General features: G+C 43.9%; 1 protein-coding gene across 1 annotated transcript in view; it reads left to right on the top strand.

The window, feature by feature from the left end:
- The window catches only part of ATP8A2 (ATPase phospholipid transporting 8A2), a 1320460-nt gene that overhangs the window by 1187483 nt on the left and 120911 nt on the right, over nt 1–12066 (top strand). Inside the window, exon 34 of the mRNA XM_063951698.1 lies at nt 7502–7590. Within this exon, the coding sequence (XP_063807768.1) occupies nt 7502–7590 (89 nt within the window). The remainder of the gene's footprint in view (nt 1–7501; nt 7591–12066) is intronic.

Raw genomic sequence — 12066 nt, 5'->3', positions numbered from 1 at the left:
GAGGAGAGTGAGGAATCTTATTTTAATATAAAGAAGAAATCCTCAGCTACTTTTTCTGTGTCAAAAGGAACAATGGGGCAGATGTATTAACCTGGAGAAGGCATAAGGAAGTGATAAACCAGTGATATGTGCAAGGTGATAAATGCACCAGCCAATCAGATCCTAACTGTTAATTTACATATTGGAGCTGATTGGCTGGTTCGTTTATCACCTTGCACATATCACTGGTCTATCACTTCCTTATGCCTTCTCCAGGTTAATACATCTGCCCCTAAATACCCTGTTTGAAGAACCGTGGGTTAATCCAGATAAGAAATTTCAAATCCCTAAACGGTTGTTTTCATCTTTTCCTTTTCCTCCTGAGGATAGGAAAAAATGGGAGAAACCACCGGTAGTGGATGCATCGGTCTCCAGGCTCTCACGGAAAATTGTATTGCCTGTCCCAGTTGCAGCCTCCCTAAAAGATGCGGCCTTCCGCAAAATTGAGATTAAGCTCAAATATTTGTATACAGTTGCGGGGGTGGCCCAGAGACCCACTATAGCATGTGGGTGGATTATGCGAGCCATTGCTAAATGGTCGGGTAACCTAATTGAGGGGTTAGATACCTTGCCTTAAAGGAGATTATTTTGCTCCTGCAACATATACAGGTCTCTGTGAACTTCAAAATGGAAGCCATAAAGGAGATAGGCTTGCTTAATGCACGCACTACAGCCATGGCAGTGTTTGCACGCAGGGGTCTATGGCTACGCCAGTGGACTGCAGATGCGGACTCCAGGAAAGGCGTGGAAGGCCTACTTTTCACAGGCGAGGCCTTATTTGGAGATGAACTAGACAAATTGGATCTCCAAAGCTACTGCGGGAAAATCCACATACCTACCTTCTGCCACTCCCCCAGCTACGAAGGCCTATTCAGGATCCAACTTACAGTCCTTTCGGACGGCAGAGTTTAGGGGCAAAGCCAGAGGTTCCTCTACTGCCACCAGAGGTGCTAAAGGTAAACCACGGAAACCATATACTGCCGGTTCACATGAACTGAGTTCAGGCCCTGCTTTCTCAAAACCTTCCGCATGACAGTGGACCGCAATGCCTGGAAGACTGTCGAGTGGGAGCCCGGCTAAACTTCTTCAGTCACATCTGGACAAGATCGTGCTAGGATCCCTGGGTCATAGACCTTATATCCCAGGGCTACAGACTGGAGTTCCAGGAGCTCCCACCTCACAGATTCTTCAAATCAGGCTTACCAGTTTCACAAGAGGCAAGAAAAACCTTACAGGACGCCATTCAAAAACTGTTACAGACCCAGGTCATTGTTCCAGTTCCACCTCATCTACAAAAAAAGGGATACTATTCCAGCTTGTTTGTAGTACCGAAGCTGGACGGTTCGGTAAGACCGATTCTGAACCTCAAATCATGGAACCCGTACTTACGAGTGTTCAAATTCAAGATGGAGTCTCTGGGAGCGGTGGTCTCAGGTCTGGAGGAGGGGGAATTCCTAGTGTCTCTGGATATCAAGGATGTGTACCTCCATATCATCAGGCTTATCTATGGTTTGCACTGCAGGACTGTCACTACCAGTTCCAGGCCCTGCCATTTCGTCTCTCCACGGCACCGAGGGTGTTCACCAAAGTGATGGCAGAGACGATGTTTCTACTCCGCAAACAAGGAGTGAACATAATTCTGTACCTGGACGATCTTCTGATAAAGGCACCATCCAGGGAACAGTTGTTGGACAGCATTGGCCTCACAACCAGACTACTCCTGGATCATGGGTGGATTCTGAACCTACCAAAATCTCAAAGAGGCTTCCTTTCCTAGGAATGATACTAGACACAGAATCTCAGAAAGTATTCCTTTCCTTGGAATAGGTAATGGTAATCCAGTGTGTGGTTCGGCTGTCCTGAAGACAACCCGGATCTCTGTGCATCTCTGCATATGCCTTCTGGGGAAAATGGTGGCCTCTTACGAGGCGATTCAGTATGGAAGGTTTCATGCAAGGCCTTTCCAGCTGGATCTGTTGGACAAATGGTCCGGATCGCATCTTCACATGTCGCCAAAAGCCTGGATCTCCCTCCTGTGATGGCTACAAACTTCTCACCTAGTCGAGGGTTGGAGGTTCGGGATTCAGAATTGGATTCTGCTAACCAGATGCAAGCCTCAGAGGTTGGGGAGCAGTCACCCAGGGGGTGCAGTTTCAGGACTGATGGTCAAGTCAGGAAGTCGTCCTTCCAATAAACATCCTGGAACTCAGGACTATCTAAACGCTCTTTGACAGGCCGCTTTTCTTCTTCTGAATCAGGCTATTCAGGTCCAGTCGGACAATGTGACGGCAGTGACGTACATAAACCGACAGGGTGGACCGAAAAGCAGAGCAGCAATGTCAGAGGTGTCAAGAATTCTCCTCTGGGCAGAAAGAAATGCTGTGGTGTTATCAGCAGTCTTCATTCTGGAAGTAGACAACTGGGAAGCAGACTTCCTCAGCAGACACAACCTGCACACGGGGGAATGGGGCCTTCACCCGGAGGTGTTCCAGTGGTTGACACGTCGGTGGGGATATCCACAAATCAACATGATGGCCTCTTGACTCAACAAGTAGCTCAAGCAGTATTGTTACAGTTCGAGAGACCCACAAGCAGTGGCGGTAGACGCTCTGACAACTCCGTGGGTCTACCAGCTGGTGTACGTGTTTCCTCCACTTCCCCTGACCTCAAGAATTCTAAAAGGAATAAAAAGGGAAAAGGTTCAAGCAATCCTCATTGCTCCGGACTGGCCACTAAGGGCCTGGTATGCAGATCTTTTCGAGATGCTGCTTGAAGGTCCGTGGCCTCTACCTCTTCTCGAGGATCTTCTGCAACAGGCCCATTCGTCTATTAAGACTTACTAAGGCTACGTTTAATGGCATGGAAGTTGAACGGCTGATTCTAGCCAGGAGGGAGATTCCTGACAAGGTCATCCCACTATGATGCAAGCCAGGAAGGGGGGAACCTCTAAATATTACCACTATAACTGGAAGAAATTTGTCTCTTGGTGTGAGACCAGACAATATTCTGCGGTAGAATTCCAACTGGGACGTTTCCTACCTTTTCTGCAGTCGGGAGTGGATGTGGGCCTACGTCTAGGCTCCATAAAAGTCCAGATTTCAGCCTTGTCTATTTTCTTTCAGAAACAATTGGCTTCTCTCCCTGAGGTCCAGACATTATTGAAGTGTGTTCTGCACATCCAACCTCCCTTTGTGACCCCCACGGAACCTTGGGATCTCAATTTGGTGCTGCAGTTCCTCCAATCGGACTGGTTTGAACCGTTACAGGAGGTAGACGTAAAGTACCTTACGTAAAAGACCGTCACACTGTTGGCCTTGACTTCAGCAAGATGCGTGTTGGAGTTGGGGGTGTTATCTTACAAGCGCCCCTACCTAGCTGAACTCTGGACTCGTCAGCAATTTCTTCCTAAGGTGGTGTCAGCGTTTCACATAAACCAAAGAAAAAAGGAGAGCAAAGAATGTCTCTTTGTTGGCGCACATTGAATAATTTTAAAATTTAACTTTTAATAAGTTCATTAAGATTGTTCCAAAAAAGACGAAATATTTGACAATACAATACAACAAATACTAACTGTGAGTGAAATAACAAAATAAAGTGAATTTCTTAAAACCAAAGGCTCGCTACCTGTGTCATGTATTATATTATTCTACTTGATTAGTATAGTAAGAAACACTTACGGATCTAAATGTTCTGTTATAATTGATCTGTAAGATTATGATCAATCCACAGGTTCAGTATCTGCGCAAATATCCAATGTGTTCCTGAAGGATTACTGTATTACGGTTATTATGGTATAGTAGCCAATATGATCACTTATATGATGGCATTACATAGTTACAGTAATTGTATATTATCTTTATTATCAGTAGTGTGTAACTGTAGCTGGAACCCTTAAGAGTCAATATTTTCAGCAAATAACTATTTTATTACTGACAGGTAAACACAATGGATTATGTGACTATGATTGGGTAACACATCCACTGTTATATACAATGTAACTGTAATAAGAGAAAATCATCAGATAATGTAGTGCGTTAGTGTAGACACACCCTGTTAGTAATATCATACATCAACATTAAGTACAACACTGGTGAATGCTGTAGCTGACAAATATTGTATTCTACAGCATTTCTTGGAGTATTATATAGATGTAATAATTATATGTTGCCCTTATTGCTAACGGCTCTGCCAAACAGGGGTATACCACTGTAGCTAAATCACTTAGGAGCAGATACTCTCTGCAGATAACTGTTTCTATTGCTGACAACTAAACACAGTAAGGGCATACCTCCCGCACATATATTTTCTTATATAATAACATTGTATGATTACAGTAATTGTATATTACCTCTATCACTGTGTTAGTTAACAGTACGTAACTGTAACTGAATCGACAGCTACATATAATATGTAGCTGTAGCTACTTAATTGATTAGCAATTAATAATGATTGATAATTTGATAGCCACACTAAATTGGTGTATTAATATATACAATAGGTATCTTTCTCAAAAGTTACCAAAAAGACTGTCTATTTAAATCTTGTACTGGATCCATAAATATCAAAATATCTAGCCTGTTTTATTATTGGCAGTTGTATCAAATAAAGGTGTGTAGTAATAATTGGATCACTTAAGAACGAATGCTTACAATAAATGACTGTCTTATTACTAACAGCTAGACACCATATGAATATGTCATTGTAACTTCGCTTGAGAGTAAATGTCTTTGACAAGAAGCAGTGTTAACTGCTGTTGCATACAGTGTAGCTATTGAAATAAATGAAAACATCAGGTGGTATAGTATGTTAATATAAGCACATCCTGTCGGTAGTATTCCACAGCAGCATTGGATATAATACTATTAGATACTGCAACCCCCACGGAACCTTGGGATCTCAATTTGGTGCTGCAGTTCCTCCAATCGGACTGGTTTGAACCGTTACAGGAGGTAGACGTAAAGTACCTTACGTAAAAGACCGTCACACTGTTGGCCTTGACTTCAGCAAGATGCGTGTTGGAGTTGGGGGTGTTATCTTACAAGCGCCCCTACCTAGCTGAACTCTGGACTCGTCAGCAATTTCTTCCTAAGGTGGTGTCAGCGTTTCACATAAACCAACCTATTGTGGTTCCAGGTGGTTACGGACACCTCTGCTACTTCAAAGTCTTTAGATGTTGTGAAGGCTTCGAAGGTATATGTAAAGAGAACAGCTTGTCACAGGAAATCGGGCTTGTTGTTCGTCCTGCTTCAAAGTACGGTAGTCCATTGCACGCTGGATTAGGCTCACTTTCCAGTATGCGTATTCCACGGCAGGCTTGCTGGTTCCAAAATCTGTACAGGCCCACTCTACTGGGTCGGTGGGTTTTTCTTGGGTGGCTGCCCAGTGTGTCTCGGCTCTGCAGCTCTGCTGAGCAGCCTTGTCAGGTTCGAACATGTTTGCTAAGTTTTACAAGTTCGATATTTTGGTCTCTGAGGATCTTCAGTTTGGTCAATCAGTTCTGCAGGAACCTCAGCACTCTCCCACCCGTTTTGGGAGCTTTGGTGCGTCCCCGTGGGACTAGATGGATTCCCAGTATCCCCTAGGATGTAAGAGAAAATAGGATTTTAATTACCTACCGGTAAATTCTTTTCTCGTAGTCCGTAGAGGATACTGGGCGCCCGCCCGGTGCTTTGTTTTTCCAGCACTGTTACTTGGTTAAGTAATGTTGTTTGGTTCAGCTGTTACTGTTTAGAAGTTTTGGTTAGCATTCCTCTTGTTCTGTGTGTGCTGGTTCGAAATCTCACCACTTTCCTTTTTCTATATCCTTCTCTCAAAGTATGTCCGTCTCCTTGGGCACAGTTTCCTAGACTGAGTCTGGTAGGAGGAGCATAGAGGGAGGAGCCAGCACACCTAATCAAACTTCTATAGTGCCCATGGTTCCTAGTGGACCCATCTATACCCATTGGTACTAAATGGCTTCCCAGTATTCCCTACGGACTACGAGAAAAGGATTTACCTGTGGGTAATTAAAATCCTGTTTTTTTTAAAGAGGCAATCATTTACAAGGCATGGTTTAGCCTTGTAAATGGTTGCCCCTTTAAAAAATCGTCCTAGCTTGGCCAGCATCCCGTACGGACGCTGAATTCGAACTTCATTACATCCCGGCCTAGGACACAAGAGCCCACCCTAGCGAAGTATAAAAAGGGAAGTGACATTTTCTACATTGTAGCCTATAAGCCCCTTAGTCCTGTTCACTGATACTGGGCGCCTGACGCTGTTGCAGCGGAGATGTCAGACATAGTGGAACGATGAGTTTCATCTGCACATGCCTCCGAGGTTGTGCCACTCATGCATCTCGATTTTTTTTTTTCATACAGAGAGGGTCATTCAGACCCGGCTGCAACAGTGGCCTGCAGCGCAGTTTGCTGGTGGATGGCTGCACAACCATACACATTGCGGTCGCATATCCGATGGATATGACTACAATGTGATTGACAGGCGAGGCCATTGTGGGAGCGGAGTTACGGTGTTGCGTGGGTGGAGTTACAATATCGCGGAGGTGGCAATGGGAAAACGAGGGTGGGCCAGGACCATTTTAAGGGTGGCCGCGTGACGTCACACGCAGCCGCTCCGATTAAAAAATGGCCACTGACCACCTGGCTGCGCTGCCAGGGGTCAACCTTAGATCCCATGCATTCACAATTAGATTGCGGATGCATCAGGAGGCGGCCTCACACATGCTGGGCGACCTTGGCCTGTGCTGGGCGGCCCCCAGCATGTGCAGAGATGAACGCAGATCTGGCTGTGTATGCAGCCATCTGCGTTCATCTCTTGAGTAACCCCCAGAGTCGCAGAACAAATCTAGACACACAGTAGTATAAATGTATGGTGCTTATGATGGGTCATGTTACACTGTACGGTGCAGCAGAAGTTTTGCAATGCATTAATAATGAAAGCTAGTAGTAATAACGTATATAGAAACATTGCCGATCACTATTAGTAGCTGGCGGACAGTGCTACATGCTGGTGGAGCCACTTTTCATTAGACAAGTTGGGCGGTTACATGCCTTTCTCTGAGTGTGCACGGAGCGTGCAGCAGATTACACTGCAGTTATATTATACCAGGGATGGAGAACCTTTGGCCCTCCAGCTGTTGTTGAACTACACATTCCAGCATGCCCTGCAACAGTTTTAGCATGGCCAAATAGCAAAACTGTAGCAAGGCATGCTGGTATGTGTAGTTCAACAACAGCTGGAGGGCCAAAGGTTCCCCATCCCTGTATTTACAAATACTCACATCACATGGGGTGTTTCCTAAAACCCTGCCCATTGCTATATGAATTTGCAGCCTCATATATGTATAATGTATTTCCACAATTTTAATAAAGATGATAAAACTGGGATGCAATAGCCATAAACATAACTGTGCCTACACTGTACTGATCTTTGCTTCTGTATTCCTAACTTTTTTTTGTCTTTCCAGGCGGGAATGGTGCTAAAGTGTGGATATTTCTGGCTTGGATTATTGCTGGTCCCTGCTGCATGCCTGATTCGAGACGTGGTGTGGAGAGCGTAAGTTACAATACATTTTATTATGCTTTTTTGGGGTTTTTTTTTTTTAGCATGCAGACATTACCTTTACTTATGGAGGCGGCCATACTGTTGGCTAATTTAGCCTATTGCTTCACTAGGCGCTAGTGGCAGCACATATTGTATCTCTATATCTATTTCTAATCCGTTCACATGGGGCCTGAGTCAGGTCCTAACGGACGCATGGCACATGCCGCAAAGTACAGATGATCGTTACGTATGCAGGATGAAATGATTGCAATGAGATGAAGATGTTGACAAGGCACGTGTAGTGGAGAGTTCTCTGCCTCGTCGGAGGGCAGCCTGGCTGTTTCTACTTCATGTGGGACACATTTTGCACATTCCAGTTAGATATTTAGGGTATTTTTAGGTGCATTTCAAGCAGTTTCTCAAAATCTCGCCACCTAACCCTAAATCTCCCCAACCCCCAACCGCAGCCTAAACCTAACCTTCCCCCCTGTGGCTTACATGTGGTGCGCCATGGTCTGTCCTCGTTCGCGATCCCGACTGTTGGTATTCTGGCACCGGGGTGGTGTACCCATTCTGATTGCTGGTGTCGTCATTCAGAATAGGGTCGGTATTCCGGCGTCGATATTTTGACTGCCGGAATACCGACAGCCGGGTTCCTGACTGCTTCCCATGCATAGCACCATTTATAGGACCATTGATACATACGACTGAGTTTCTTCTTTTAGGACTTCTACCCCTGTGTTTTCCCATTCACACCTTCTATTACAGGCATAGATGTGGGTTTCTGTATCAAGGTAACATGAAATAACACAATTCTATTCATAGAGATTATAGGGGCATACCATGCTAAATGTGACACAGCCACAGTGGTAATTATATACTGTCCAAAAACAAAGAAAGGAAAATACCCCCTGATGGGGCTCTATCTCTCATTAGGGGGCAGTATAAAACCCATATCATTTGTGTTACAGTATTGAAAACATAATTGAAAACATCTACTGTATATCTCACCATTTCTGGTTAAGGTTGCAAAGATACATCTATTAATGATCTCAATGTCATACTTATTGCATTGGCATATAAACATAATAAGTAGAGATGAGCGGGATCGGTTCGTCGAGATCCGAACCTCCCCGAACTTCACGTATTTTACACGGATCCGAGGCAGCCTCGGATCTTCCCGCCTTGCTCGGTTAACCGGAACGAGGCCGAACGTCATCATCCCGCTGTCGGATTCTTGCGAGATTCGTATTCCATATAAAGAGCCACGCGTCGCCGCCATTTTCACTCGTGCATTGGAGATTGAACGGAGAGGACGTGGCTACGTTCTCTCCCTGAAAAGCTCCATATCTGGGCTCAGTGTGCTGAAAATATCTGTGCTCAGTGTGCTGCATTGTGGGGACCACCAGTATATAATAGTACAGTACAGTAGGCCATTGCTGTATCTTGCAGCTCCGTGTCAGACTCAGTTCTAGACAGTATCCTGATCAGTACTCAATATCTGCTGCATTATTGTGTGACCAGTATACTATATAGTAGTACAGTGCAGCATTTTGGTGACCACCAGTATAGTACAGTACAGTAGGCCATTGCTGTATCTTGCAGCTCTGTGTCACTTCAAGTATCCATTCCATATCTGTGCTGCATTGTTGTGAGCAGTATATATAGTAGTACAGTGCAGCAACTTGGTGACCAACAGTATATAGTTGTACAGTACAGTAGGCCATTGCTGTATCTTGCAGCTCCGTGTCACTTCAAGTTTCCATATCTGTGCTGCATTGTTGTGAGCAGTATATATAGTAGTACAGTGCATAATTTTGGTGACCAACAGTATATAGTTGTACAGTACAGTAGGCCATTGCTGTATCTTGCAGCTCCGTGTCACTTCAAGTTTCCATATCTGTGCTGCATTGTTGTGAGCAGTATAGTAGTACAGTGCAGCATTTTGGTGACCAACAGTATATAGTTGTACAGTACAGTAGGCCATTGCTGTATCTTGCAGTTCCGCTGTGTCACTTCAAGTATCCACATCTGTGCTGCATTGTTGTGAGCAGTATATATATAGTAGTACAGTGCAGCATTTTGGTGACCAGCAGTATATAGTTGTACAGTACAGTAGGCCATTGCTGTATCTTGCAGTTCCGCTGTGTCACTTCAAGTATCCATATCTGTGCTGCATTGTGAGCAGTATATAGTAGTATAGTGCAGCATTGTGGTGACCAGTATACTACAGTACAATAGTCCAGTGCTGTTCTCGCTGCTCAGTGTCAGTTCTCCGTAGTATCATCAGTGCTCAGTAAAATCAGTGCTCAGTATAATCAGTGATTGATCAGTATAATCAGTTCTCAGTATAATCAGTGCACTGTTAGACGTGCGCCCGTTTTCCGCCATTAGTGCATTGGGATTTAGACAATTGATGAAGTTATTGTGTCCCCGGTACAAAATCCCATCTAGATTCCACTTCACTAGGCAGGCGATAGCGAGATTTTACCAATTAATATCAGTGATTTATAATTAATTATTAATTACAGTGATCTTGCCTAATGATTCCAGTGATTTTGTCATTTTCTTCCAGTGATTTGGACCAATAATACCATTGATTAGAACGAATAATTGCTGTGATTTTGTCATTTTCTTCCAGTGATTTGGACCAATAATACCATTGATTAGAACAAATAATTCCTGTGATTTTCTCATTTTCTTCCAGTGATTTGGACCAATAATACCATTGATTAAAACAAATAATTCCTGTGATATTGAGGTGTTTGTGTCGCTTAGCTTAGCTTAGCCATCCAGCGACCACAGTGCACCTCTTTTTCTCTTTTCTTTGCATCATGTGCTGTTTGGGGCCAATTTTTTTAAGTGCCATCCTGTCTGACACTTCCGTATATGTCCAGTGGTACTGCCATTTAATTCCAGTGATTTTGTAATTTTCTTCCAGTGATTTGGACCAATAATACCATTGATTAGAACGAATAATTCCAGTGATTTTGTCATTTTCTTCCAGTGATTTGGACCAATAATACCATTGATTAGAACGAATAATTCCTGTGATATTGAGGTGTTTGTGTCGCTTAGCTTAGCCGTCCTGCGACCACAGTGCACCTCTTTTTCTCTTTTCTTTGCGTCATGTGCTGTTTGGGTCCAATTTTTTTAAGTGCCATCCTGTCTGACACTGCAGTGCCACTCCTAGATGGACCAGGTGTTTGTGCCGCCCTCTTGGGTCGCTTTGCTTAGTCATCCAGCGACCTCGGTGCAAATTTTAGGACTAAAAATAGTATTGTGAGGTGTGAGGTGTTCAGAATAGACTGGAAATGAGTGGAAATTATGGTTATTGAGATGAATAATACTATAGGATCAAAATTACCCCCAAATTCTATGATTTAAGCTGTTTTTGAGGTGTTTTTGAAAAAAAAACACCCGAATCAGACAAAAAATTTTAAGGGTGGTTTTGCCAAAACGCGTCCGAATCCAAAACACGGCCGCTGAACCGAATCCAAAACCAAAACACAAAACCCGAAAAATTTCCGGTGCACATCTCTAATAATAAGTAATGAATATGATTAATGTTACTATATTACAGTGATGCAAAATACCAGTAATATCCCTTTAACAGCATAAACAGAAGTACAGTATTAATAACACAATGTATATCAAATCAGTTAAGAAAAGTTTCTGCACACAGTATGTATAGGTTTATATTCATCCTCAATGGGTATGTACTGTCTCCCATGGTGAGAATGAGTTGCCCCGGGCTATGGGGGTAATTCAGAGTTGATCGCAGCAGCAAATTTGTTAGCAGTTGGGCAAAACCATGTGCACTGCAGGGGGGGGGGAGCAGATATAACATGTGCAGAGAGAGTTAGATGGGTTATTTTGTTTCTGTGCAGGATAAATACTGTCTGCTTTATTTTTACACTGCAAGTTAGATTTCAGTTTGAACGCACCCCACCCAAATCTAACTCTCTGCACATGTTATATCTGCCCCCCCCCCCTCCCTCCCCCCCTGCAGTGCACATGGTTTTGCCCAACTGCTAACATGGGAATTACCATCTTTGTGTATGTCCAACTCACCGTTTTCTGGGAGTGTCGGAAAAAACGCAGGCGTGCCCGGCCATTCCGGAGGAGGGATCCTGACGTCACCGCTGGCCAAGATCGTCGCAGCATGTGAGTAAGTCCTGGGCTGTGCAGAAACTAGAGATGAGCGCCGGAAATTTTTCGGGTTTTGTGTTTTGGTTTTGGGTTCGGTTCCGCGGCCGTGTTTTGGGTTCGACCGCGTTTTGGCAAAACCTCACCGAATTTTTTTTGTCGGATTCGGGTGTGTTTTGAATTCGGGTGTTTTTTTCAAAAAACACTAAAAAACAGCTTAAATCATAGAATTTGGGGGTCATTTTGATCCCAAAGTATTATTAACCTCAAAAACCATAATTTACACTCATTTTCAGTCTATTCTGAATACCTCACACCTCACAATATTATTTTTAGTCC

The sequence above is a fragment of the Pseudophryne corroboree genome, chromosome 2 (genome assembly GCF_028390025.1).
Source record: "Pseudophryne corroboree isolate aPseCor3 chromosome 2, aPseCor3.hap2, whole genome shotgun sequence".
NCBI classification, from domain to species: Eukaryota; Metazoa; Chordata; class Amphibia; order Anura; family Myobatrachidae; genus Pseudophryne; species Pseudophryne corroboree.
Note: the sequence above shows the minus strand (reverse complement) of the source record. Positions and strands in the feature narration are given on the sequence as shown.